At 36.9% G+C, this 12,880-nt stretch overlaps 1 protein-coding gene and 1 long non-coding RNA gene across 4 annotated transcripts in view; one reads left to right on the forward strand and one right to left on the reverse strand.

Moving 5' to 3' along the window:
- Nucleotides 1-12,880, reverse strand: part of LOC138156841 (uncharacterized) — a 362,694-nt gene that overhangs the window by 139,388 nt on the left and 210,426 nt on the right. The window lies entirely within an intron of this gene.
- Nucleotides 2,696-12,880, forward strand: part of TTC6 (tetratricopeptide repeat domain 6) — a 64,949-nt gene continuing 54,764 nt past the window's right edge. For both annotated transcript variants that reach the window (XM_069082302.1, XM_069082303.1), the window contains exon 1: nt 2,696-3,734. In XM_069082302.1, coding sequence (XP_068938403.1) covers nt 2,706-3,734 — 1,029 coding nt within the window. In that variant the 5' untranslated portion in view covers nt 2,696-2,705. The remainder of the gene's footprint in view (nt 3,735-12,880) is intronic.

Consider the following 12,880-nt stretch of genomic DNA (forward strand, 5'->3'; position numbering starts at 1 on the left):
CTTAGATGCGTGGCAGTACATGGGAGTACAAGTATATGTCAGAGGAAGTTCTTGAACTCAAATCTCTCCTACTCCAAGGCCCACCCAATAGAGGCCAGGTCATCCTCCTTCTCTTTCATATTATGGTCAGTAAAAGTGGATGAAAGTTAAAAGATGTAGATACAGTTAAGGTTGAGAGAAACAGAAAAATGGAGAACCAAAGAGAGGACAGGGAGGACGAGGTCTCTGCCTGCTACTTTTATTGTACCTTGCAACAGCACTTGGGATTTGGATGATGAATTAAGTAATAATAAATAGTAAATAATCTTCTAGAAATGCTTCATAACTCCCTTTTAGAAATAGCCTTTTAATCAAAACCACAAATTTTGGAGCAAAAAAGAGACCTTGATAGTAGTTAATCATTTAGGCCAGTCCCCTAATTTGCATATAAGAAAACTGAGACACAGAGAGGTAAGCAATTTACCCAAAAATGCATTGATATTGCATTTCAAAAATGCATTTCCTCTGATTCCTAATCCAAGATTGTTCTACTGATCCACACTGCATCAAATTTTGGCATCCAGCTTCTGTTTTTATTTTAAAATATCATGCTTTTATTTTTTTGATAAAAGTTTATTTTCCCACAAAGTATTAAATGTTTTGCTAGGGAGTGAAAGAATGGCATAGGTTTTTAAATTTTTGTTTGTAACCTTAGAAGCATGAGTTGGTTTGTGAAATATTGTATAAAAACCCTTAAAGTTTTAAAAATCATCGATCTTTTAAGAGGATAGGATAGCACCTTCTATCAATGCCTGAAAATTACATTTAGGACAACCATTTGCTACGGAGGAAGAGAAAGAGAAAGAGATCCAGAGCCAGCCCTAATGTCAAAAAATGTTAGTTGTTCTCATGGGTTTAATTATCATCTCAATGCAAACAACTTACATATCTACAAATCCAGCTCCAGTATCTCTCCTGAGGTTCAGTCACACATCACCAGTTGCCTATTAAACACTTCAAACTGGGTGTCCCAGAAACATCTTAATCTCAAAATGTCCTAAACATTCTCTTTGCCCCCAAACCACCCTTTCCCCAGATTTCCCTATTTATGTCTTAAGGGTACCACTATTCTTCTAGTCTCCTAGGTTCATAACCTTGGCATTGCCCTCTTGTTACTCTCCCTCATCCAGAGTTGCCAAGTCATTTATATCATCCTCCCTACAGCTGACCAAGTGATTTTTCTGTAAGTAAAGATCTGACCATGTTGTTCTCTTGTTTAATAAACTCCAGTGCCTCCCAATCACTTCTATGATCAAAAATAAATTCTTCTGATTGACTTTTAAAGAAATTTATAATTTGGCCCCAACCTACTTTTCCAGCCTCCTTATATATTACTCACATTCCCTCACTCTATAGTCCTCCAATTTACTCTCTTACAGGGCCATTGAGGTGGCACAGTGGATAGGTAGAGCATTAGGCCGGGAGTTAGGAACATCTGAGCTTAAATCCAGGCTTAGACTCTGACTAGCTGTGTGACCTCAGGCAAGTCACTTAATCCATCTCAGTTTCCTCATCTGTAAAACATGGATAATAATAGCACCTATCTCCCAAGGATGTAAAATGTTTAGGATAGTGCCTGGCATATAATATGTTTTTTGAAGAACGCAAGGGAATATTTCAAAATGAAAAGTAATATGAACATGTTTAGACAATAAATTGACTTTTTGCTTTTCGCTACTAAGTTGAATTTATAAGTTATGAATTTTACTAGTTTGGTAGCCCTTTTGTTGGTTAATATAAGTCCTGAAGGAGTATAAAAGAACTCAATGTACAAATGAGGTTGGCTTGTTTAATAAAAATAAATCTGGAAAAATGTTTTTGGGAGAAGAACAATATTAAAACAATTCAACTTTGATTTCTCATCAATCAGCCAATAAACATTTATTCAGTGCCTACTAAGGGTCAAGTACTGAGATACAAAAAGAGGCAAAAGACAGTCTTTGCCCTCAAGGAGCTCATAGTCTATTTGGGGAGGCTACATGCAAATATATATACATACAAAGCAAGTTATATAGAGGATAAATAGGAAATAAAGCCTTCCCCTGAAGTAACTATCAGTGGAAAATTGTTTTTATAGGAAAAGTGAACCCAACTGCAGGAACTTCCAGTACCCAAAGAAAAATTTAAAAAACCCAAACCCATAGTGTTCTTTAGAAATTACATTTACGTAAGTTATTATTGAAATGATTGTACAAAGTGGAAAGTTTAAGAAAACTTGCAGAAGTGTTTCAGCTTTGCCCTTTCTGAAAAATGATAGATTTTATTTTTTATTATGTTTATTTATTCGAATAATCTGGGGCAAATTAAGAATAAGTGGGGACCTAGGGAGGCAGTCTCTCAGATGGGAAGTCATTTACAATTCAATTTTGCAAAATGAAGTTTTGGGGCCCTTGAATTTTAGACACATGGTGAAAGAAACATAAGGACAAAATAATGGTAGGCAATGCCCATTGAATTGAGACCGCCAAAATTCTTGTGAAAGGGTCAACACTGAGAGTCTTACATAATTATATAATAAAAACACTATAAATTTAGTGGAATACAAATATGTGCCTCAAAGAACATTGGAGAATTCTACCTTAGTATTCTTTTCATACCTACAATAATAGAGAAATGTTTTTTAAGAGCTGTACGTTTTGTTTATTTTACAGGCCACATATAACAAAATGTCTAGGGTCCCGAAACATTTTGGACTGAGTTATGAGGAAGAATTGAAGATGCTGAAGGAACTTGAGAAGGTTCGAAAACAAACTAGGAAAGATTTCCTTAAATTCAAGTTGGTGCAGGAATCGAAATCAAAACGGAGTCCACGAGCTTCCTCAGCTCTACCAAGAGATTTTAATAATTACTCTTCCCAGAGTTCAGAAAGTTCATACGAAGCCTTCGCCAGAGACAAAACTGTTCCACCTGAACCGTGTCCATCTGCACTTCAAGACCCAGAAAAACAAAGTCATGACGATCCCAGAAAGAAGATTCAAGGAAGTAAATTACCCTTCAAAGAGAGCAGAAAGACATCACTTGCTGATAGACCTAGAAATCAGCCGTTTTGTCCCAAAGAATTTTATCTGAAAAATACTGCTTATATTTATCAACGTGGAAAGGAAAAACCAGTGATTGCCTCATTAGCAGGCACTTCTAAACAGGCTATTTTATTTAAACAGCCAGTACCTCCTCACAAGTCTAGATACCGCCGAGTTATTCTTCGTCGAAGGTTGCCAACTCCTCAGTTCCCTCTTCCTTTAGAAAAACGAGACTGGAAAACTGAACCATCTTCTCTCCCAGAATCGTATCATGCAGAAGACATCATGAGTAAGGAAACCATGACAAGTGAACACGAGACTGAAAAGATCTCGCTGAGAAAAAGGAGATGGGTGGGACCCCGCAGAGAAGGTATTTCTTATAGTTTTCAGGCTGAGAAGAAAAGGAAAAAAAGTCTCATCTCTAGCCCTGTCATAGACGTCAAGCTGCAGGAAGAGCCCGCTATAGAAGTTCCGATAGAAGAAAAGAAAGAACCCCAACCCGAGACTCAAGCGGGAGAAAAAACTCCCGAAATGCATTTGCCTTTGAGAGACGTCCCAGGGTCTATTGAGGAAATAATTGTTTCCCTTCAGTCTGAACGTCAGTCAGCGGTGGACAAGATGATTAGAGATCTCATAGAGAGTGTCCTTGGCCAGAACTACGACATTAAAATGGAGGTAGGTGAAACAGAAGAAAGAGTTATAGTTTCTGTTGTATAAATATTATTATTGGGCAGGCTGCATTTTCCTTTTGAAAGCCTACATAGTGTGTAATAGCCCTGAAGTCTAGATATAGAGGCAAGATATAAAAGGGTCACGCACACACCCTGTTCTTTTCACCCAGGGTGAAAAGAGTATGTTTTTTCAAAGTGAAATATTTTTTAAAACATTGGTTTAAAGTGCAGTATCTCTGAACGCAAACAATACAATGTCTTTTATAGCCATCTCCCTCCTCCCTTCCCCCCACCCATTCACTTTTTTTAAGGGATGTATGGTTTTGCAGTTTAAATAGAGGCTGCTTGGCTTTAAGTCACTTACCTTTCATGTGCCTCAAGCAAGTCCCTAGAATCTAAATCTTAGTCTTGGTGAGTAAGGGAAATCCCTCCACACAGAGGCAATCACAGAAAGTCTTTTTTTTTTTTAATTAAAAAAAAAAAGTACTTCAATTTTAAAGTCCAGTGTTAGTGATTTCAAGAAAGTCTTTTGAAATCACAAGAAGAAAATTAGCTTACTTTGTTGTTTAGTCATTTCAGTCGTGCCCTACTCTTCGTGGCCTCATTTGGGGTTTTCTTGGTAAAGATACTGGAATGATTTGCCATTTCCCTCTCCAGGTCATTGTTACAGAGGAGGAAATTGAGGCTAGCAGGGTTAAGTGAATTGCCCAGGGTCACACTGCTGGGAAGTGTCTGAGGTCAGAATTGAACTTAGAAAGATGAGTCTTCCTGACTCCAGGTCTGTCACTCTATCCACTGTACCACCTAGATGACCCAACTTTTGTTGATTAACATTATTTTAATATGTTGAATCTATGAGTCCTGTAGGGGGCAGCTAAGTGGGGCTGTGGATGGGACACTGGCTGGACAGTGTAGAGGGAGAGACATAATTCCGGGCTACCTAATCCATCTCTTTTAGGAATTTCAGTCCACTAGACACTAGCTGCAACAAAAGTTCACAGCTCCCCATCTTAGTCACCTAAAAAGGACAAAGGGCAGCCTCCATCATTTAACTCCTTGATTTAAGAGTGATTTTGCAAAAGTGGGTCTTTTCCAATCTCCCCAAAAGTATGGAACTGTAATTCAGAAAGAACTTGGGCACTGTTTTCATTATACTATGCTCTTTCTAACCATTGTTTATTGGGTTTACATTGAGATTTGGGGGAAAAAACCCAGAGTAATATAGTGGAAATAGTAATGGTCTAGGAGGAAGGAGACCTGGGTTGAGATTCCTGTTCTAGCACTTACTAGCTATATGATGTTGGGCAAAGCATTTAATCTCTCTGACACTGAACTTTCTCATTTATAAAATGGAGATGATTCTTATACTATTTTCTCACAGGGTTGTTGTGAGCAAAGGGCTTTGTCAACCATAAAAGACCATATACATTTAGTTAATTGCTATTATTATTGTGATTGTTAGAATCTAAGTCTTAGAGAATAGCAGTCATCAATTCAGTAATCTAGATGAAACAGTGAACCTGATTAAAAGTTTACTTTCCATAAGAGATGAATATGATGAAACCAGATGAATTTTTAAAGTAAGGTTTTTTTCCTCCCCAGATTGGAATACAAGATTCTCTGTGTGCATTGTGTGTATATATACTCCCTAAAACCATATAGTACTCATCAATCTCATTTGGGGAAGGGAGTTTCTCACTGGGCCCTCCCTATACTTATGAAAGTGGCCCAGTGAGGAACTCTCCCTACCCTTGGAGATAGATGGGAACTTTATAGTTTTAGAGAGTTTACTGGGGCACTGAGAGGTAAAGGGACTTTCCCAGGGTCCCACAAGCAATATATATATATATATATATATATATATATATATATGTATATGTATATAGATGTAGTACGTATATAGTATATAGATGATCCTGTAAAGTGAGAAACTATGCTTCCTTGTGACCCTCAGGGAGCTTTATTTCCAAGTATCCTGTTATTAGAAAAAATGGTAGAAATTGGAGTTATGCAAAGGAGTGCTGTACCAGAATATAATAGATCCCATACATGGTATCAGGAAGCAGTTGGTGCTACCCAAAGCATTTAAATCTATGATCCTGAGGGTACAACATGAAGATTTGGAGTACTTGGGGTCAGAGAAAATGTTAGAATAGACAAAAACCAGATTCTACTGACCCGAAATTTATTCAAGGTAAGTATTACTAACTGGAGAGGGGAAAGTTGGGAGGTCTATTAGAAGGATGATGAGAGAGAAGTCACTTAGGGTCACGGAGGCCAGGAGCTCCACAGAAAAGAAAGGAGCATTAGGATGAAGATGTGCACCCTTTCCAGTGGCACTGCTACGCTATACTGAATGTAACCATGAGTGCTTGGGTCCTTGTGTGGCTCACTGACCCCCTTAAGGAGAGAACTGCCAGGACAGAATTTCCTGATTTCTCTAACTTTGACTGCTACTGGTCAAGTTATTCCCTCTCCACTCCTTCCCTGACTCATGGCTGTTGCTGGTAAGTAAGTAACTGGTGTTATTTACTGGTAAATCTTGTTTATTTGCTTTCTGTGCTTTTTATCCTCGGTTTCATCTCCTAATAACAATAAGCAGTTTTTCACTGTATTCTGAGAAATTTTAAAAGACAATTTAATTTTAACAAGGATCCCTCAACATTGTATCATAGAGATTGTGTGTCTCCACATAGAGGAGCCTAAGGACCATGCCTCCAGGAAAGTTATGATAACGTGGAATGGAAATGCTTTAGAAGAGACTATGAAGCATGGATAGAGACGGTTCCAGTACTCTAAAGAGGAGTCTCATTCATTGGCTGTAGAAGTATTCAGAAAGGCCTTTTAGCTTCACTTCTTCTTCATGAAGTCATTTGGTGACATTTTTTGCTCATAAATTCTGGTGACTCCATGATTGGCCCTTTTTCCCTCTAAGGCCACATTGCCTCTCCCTTTTTGCCATTATTACTCAGAATTCATGATCTACTCGGCCCAAATTCACCAAATTAGTGTAGACCCACATTATGGGTAATCTTTGTCACCAAGCTTTTATTTTTCTTTGTATGATCCCAGAGTTAAGGGTTTATTTATGAATTTTAAAACAGATCCCATGTAATTTAAACTTGAGTAATGAGAAATGTAAGGTTTGGTTGCTTTGACAATCAGTTCATTAATAAAGCATGGTAACCAGTCTAAATACAGGTTTATCATGGATAGACATGGAGTTTATTTTAATTGTGGACAGGTATATGTTTTGTTTTTGTGTATGTGTCCAGCACACAGCCATCAACAGCCTAAAGCTGTATAATGATTTAGTCTTAGATTGTAGAGATAAATATGAACTGACACTTAGAACCCATATTTATCTCTTCTGTCAAGGACTAATCATTATATGGTGTCTAAAGGTAGCAAAAGCAGCTAGATGGCACAGTGAATAGGTACCTAGAGTCATGCAGATTCACCTTCCTAAATTCAAATCCAGCCTCAGATGCTTACTAGCCATGTAACTCTGGGCAATCCACTTAACACTGCTTGTCTCAGTTCCTCATCTGTCAAATGAGTTGGAGAAGGAAATGGCAAACCACTCCAGTGTCTTTGCCAAGAAAACCCCAAATGGAGCCACCAAGAGTTGGCCATGACTCAACAACAACAATAACAACAAGGATTGGCATATAACAATTTTAGCAGCCAAATAAAGCCACATTTTGAAAACTGGCCAATTATAATTCTGTCCATAAGTTTCCTGTCAAATAAAAACAATGTATGCATGAAACATAATGCACAATATTTAGTTGAATAAAGTATATTAATTTACTTTTTGAGTATTTCTTTTTACTTAGCCAAATTTTCTCAGCTTACTGCAAAGTAAAAATTCAAATCTTCATTCATAGATTCAGAAGGTTCATCAATGCCCTTGCTATTCCCAGACGAGTGAATATTTAACATGAGTTGTCATCCTTGTTATCCTTGTTTTTAGTTAGCATGGTCCTTAATTCTTTGTAATGATGGCAACATTAAGTATGAATAAGTTATAAGTGACTTCACATAAAGCTTACTGATGTCCTTTATCTCATGAGCCTAAGTAAACTTTGGGTTTTTCCTATAATATTTGAAGAAACAGCTATCTTATGAATGAATTCAAGACTGTTAAAATGGTCGTTTGCCCAGTAGATGTTCTGAATATAACCTTTGGTAGTTCTTTGACATGGAAAAATTGCTGCCTGGGGAATGAAATTCTGCTGACAGGGATGAGATTTATTTATTTATTATAATCCGTGGTCAGAAGAGGGACTGTGAATCTTAAAGAGAAAGGCGATTTTCCTTTCACCCTGGAGGTCAAAAATATTTTAAACTGTGAAGAGTGTGCAGATTAGACTAAGGTATCTTATTTAGGGTAGAATGGGGAGTGCCCCTTGATGTCCTGTCCTGCCCACTACAACTCAGAATTCCTAAATACAAGTGGTACATTAGCCATAGTCTCCCTAGCAGTGGGGGCCACAAGCATATGCCACCACTCTTGGCAAGTTTACTGAGAAATTAATGGTTGTTTAATGGACTATAAGAGCATTACCTTATACTGAACATATACAGTATTGAGTTAATGTTTTCAAGTTGTAAGATGGTGGTGAGGTATAAAATCCTAGACTTCTGGATTCTGGACAAAGTCAGCACTTTTTTTTTTTATTTTTGTAAGGCAATTGGGGTTAAGTGACTTGCCCAAGGTCACATGGCTAGTTTTTGTGTTAAAGTGTCTGAGGCCGGATTTGAACTCAGGACCTCCTGATTCCAGGGCCAGTGCTCTATTCACTGCACCACCTAGCCACCCCAAAAGTCAGCTCTTCTTTAAGTAATTTTCTCTCCAACTTTCAACCTTGAACAGGGGGGATCTTGATAGGAAAGCTATATAGAGATGAATATTTATTGCAGAATACTTTGGCAATCCTAGAAGCTGTCTGTCTTCTGGTTGGGTATATGTGTACATACTGTATGAAGTAGTCTGACATCATTGGGATGTTGCTCACATTCTTCCTATCTCCTTCCAGAGATTAAAAAACAACCACCACAACAACAATTTTATACAGTTAGTCTAGATTAGTGATAATATTGATTCCCCAGATCTGATCATTTTATTCAACTTCACATTGCACATTTTCATTGGGTTGGAACCAATGACCATATTTTCCATAATCATAATTTTGAGTAGCACCAATTCAAATGCATGGGACTGCTTTGGGGGATTCATTTTTCACAGCATTTGGGACCAATACAAGTTTGAAACACTTGCCGCTTATACTCTCCAGTTGGTAATACTTGCATTGAATAGATTTTGGGTCAGTAGAATCTGGTTTGTGTCTATTCTGCATTTTCTCTGACCCCAAGTACTCCAAATCTTCATGTTGTACCCTCAGGATCATAGATTAAAATGCTTTGGGTAGCACCAACTGCTTCCTGATACCATGCATGGGTTCTATTGTATTCTGGCACAGCACTCCTTTGCATAACTCCAATTTCTACCATTTTTTCTAATAACAGGATACTTAGAAATGAAGCTCCCTGAGGGTCACAACTCTTGATTCTTGGCTTGCATTATTTTTGATAATTTTTATGTTGTTGTTCCCAGCCCTAGTCATCTAAGGACAACCAAGGAAAATTCATTCAGTTTAACAAAGTCCATATCCACTGATGGCACATTCTCTGGTATAAGTCCTAGCCTCTTAGATGCACTTTTTTTTTATGCAATAGAGTCCTGGGTTCTCTTAGTGTTACAAATTACCTGCTCCCCTTCTGTGCATATTACCATAGCTTTGAACTTTTGTGGTCCATGGGTCCTTGGCAAGTCCACTTGACCAAATCTAATAAGAATAGGGAATAGGGATTAATGTAAAGCTTTACTTTTGACTTTTAAAAAATCACCATCAGAAGTACCTGTTGTGAAAGGTGTGATTAGATAACAATTCATCTGAAAAAATGATCTGGGGGGTTTTAGTGACATATACATTCAATCTAAGCTCATTTATAAGCTCACAAGTTAAAAAGATAATAAAAATACCAATAAAATATTAGACTGCATTGAGACATGGTATCTGGAACTAGGGAAATGATAGCGTCACTATACTCTTGCCCTTGTATGATCATATCTTGAATATTGTGTTTAGTTATGGTTTTGCCAAATCTTTAGAAGGATGTAATTAGATTTGAGAGTGGAGACTGGTGAGGGGCCTCAAGTTCATGTCATATGAAAGAACTGGGATGTCTAGCCTAAAAAAGGATGGGGGGGGGGCGCTGTGCACAATAGCTGTTTTCAAGTATTTTATAGGATATAATATGGAAGAAGGATTAGACTTAATAGAACTAGAAATGATGAGTGGAAGTTACCAAAAGGTCAATTTAACTTGGTATTAGAATAAACTTCCTAACAATAAGAACTATCTAAAAGTAGCACAGGATACTTTGGGGGGCAGTGGGTAGTCCCTCTGTAGGGGAGAAGACCTCTATTGTAGGCTATTTGTAAGATATGTTGGAGGATTCTTATTTACGTATGGATTGAATTTGAATGGGCTCTAAGGTTCCTTAAAACACTAAGATTCTATGTAATTTAATTGTAGAAATCATTGATGATCTAATCCAAGATGCCCCTGAAGTATTATAGCAATGATATTAGTTCAGTTCCGCATGAGTTTCTTTGTTGGAGGACCAACAAAGGAGGTGAGAGATGGACTTCAATTGTGGAGGGTGATGAGAAGGCGAATGGGGAATAAATAGTCCTGGAGGTATTCACTTAATTTCTGCATGTGTCTAGGCAGACTCTAAGACATTTTAGTTATTCTATATTTATTTTGAATGGAATTTCTTATTCTATTTCTCTCTGATGGGTTCTGTTGATAATATACAGATTGGCTGATGACTTTTGTGAATTTATTTTATATTTTATTACTTTACTGGAGTTCTTCATTGTTTCTATTCATTTTTAGGTGAATCTTGAGGGTTTTCCAAGTAAGCAAACTTATCTTTTTTTTTCTTGTGCTTCTTTCTTCAATTTATTTTTGTCTTATTGCTATAGCTAGATATGGCTCTGGTCTGTTTTGGAGATGGTAAAAATTCTGAAACAGGTTTCTGGATTTAGTTTTTGTATTGAAGAAAAAGTAATAATTAGGACAAGTTTCCAGACCTATTTCATTTTGAAATTAGATAATAAGAGAATTATATTTTGGCTATATAATTTGAGGAATTTTTAGACTTAATTTTAATATTTATACATGGTTGTCTTAGATGTGCTATTTCAAGATGTAGATTAAAAAATTACTTCTACTTAATGCTTTACATACCCCTAAATATAGTTTTCTTTGGTAAATTTTGAGTGTACCAATTTCTTAATATCTGTTCTCTGTCTCAAATTTCTTCCTGAACTGAATCTCTTGTTGTATTTATAATCTACACCATATTGCTTACCACTTCATTATACTAATATCTTGTATAGCTTGCTAAGTTTTTGGTTGTTAATCTTCTTTCTCACAACTAGACTTGGGGGCAGAATCTTGTCTTAACTTTTCTTTTATCCTCTAGCACGGTAGTAAAGCAGCTTACAAAGGAAACACAATACTTTTAGATAATTAATATAAAATATCATATTTGGCACAATAATTCACAATAACTTACAACCTAATATGTGTGAGACATCTGAAATTTATCTGTCACTGAAAGGAGAAATTTGGGTTTGTATTAATGTAAAATTTAGTAAAAATGCTTAAGGACAGCAAAAATGCTTAATATTCTGAATTGATCACTATAATATTCTGCAAGCCCGTGCCTGATTAGATTTAATGTTATGATAATTGCATTCTCTTTTAGCATTGTAGATGACTTGCTTTGAACAAACGCTTTACTAATGCTTCAGTAGTTTTATCTAAAAGCACAACATAGTTTTGTAAGCTCTCCAATAGGTGCCTTCTAATGACTACAGAGATTGGAAGTCTTGACAGAAGAGCACTTGTTATATAAATAGTTTATTCATAGTGAAATTGTTTCCTGAAAAAGGACTGAGCAGCAGGACTCTCTTCTATTTGTACAGCACTTGGAATCTGTATTGACAAGATGCCATTCATGTTTGGATATACACAGTCACAGTAACTTGTTTGCAGTTTGAATTGGTATGCCAGCCATTCAAGATAATGCTTCCATTCAACTTACATTTTTTCAGAGGTTACTTTTACTCCATTTTATGTTCCAGAAAGGGCATAAAAACATGTAATTCTAATTAGGAATGAGAGACTCATTGCTATTACTGTCTTTATTTTTAAAGGCTGGTTCTCTCCCTCTGATCCAGGCTAGAGGTGCAGGGGCTATTCATGGGCTAAATCCCACCACTGGTTGTCACAGGAACTTTCACCTGCTCTGTTTCTGACCTGGGCCAGCTCAACCCCTCCCTAGGCCACCCAGTGGAACGCTGCACCTCCTGGAAACTCACCACACTGAGGCTTTACTTAATGCAGACATCTGATTGGCCTAACCAACCAAGAGTTTAAAAGACCTGCTGGTCTCAGCCTTTCATGCATAAGGGTATGTGTTGTGGGTTTCTGCTTGTAGGGTTTAATTGGTTGCCTTGTAGCTTGTTTAAGGGGTAGGTGCTCCAAGTGTAATTGGTATGTTTGGGAGATATGTGTGTGTGTATACACACATGTGTGCATATATACATATACATACATAGATATCTTCAGTTTTTATATGTGTAGATTAAATATGTATTAATATATGTATATATTAAAGCAATGAAAATAAAACTGAACTAAAATTTTTGGGATACTTGTATATCTATAACATTCCTTCTCTTCTTATAGGTTCTATTTTTTAAAATCTGAGCTTGTGGTATGATATTAGTATGTTTCCTTTGCTTGTGGAACTTCCACATGGGATCACTGTCCAGTCCTCCTTACACTTTGCCTGTGGCATACTATGTAGGTACAGTGTCTTCCATCTCTCTCTAGGGATCAAAGCTTTCTTCCTGAATCTCTTACCCACTGCCATCTTTAATCACACTAGATAAGTATTTGGCCACCACCTGACCTTTCTTTTATATGAAAGCAGGGACAAGGATTAATAAGAAATAATGATAAACATAATAGTTAGCAATTAAGGAATAAATTAATTGTAATG

The sequence above is a fragment of the Petaurus breviceps genome, unplaced genomic scaffold (genome assembly GCF_028583685.1).
Source record: "Petaurus breviceps papuanus isolate PSGF00001 unplaced genomic scaffold, PetGlider_PUasm1.0 164, whole genome shotgun sequence".
Lineage (NCBI taxonomy): Eukaryota > Metazoa > Chordata > Mammalia > Diprotodontia > Petauridae > Petaurus > Petaurus breviceps.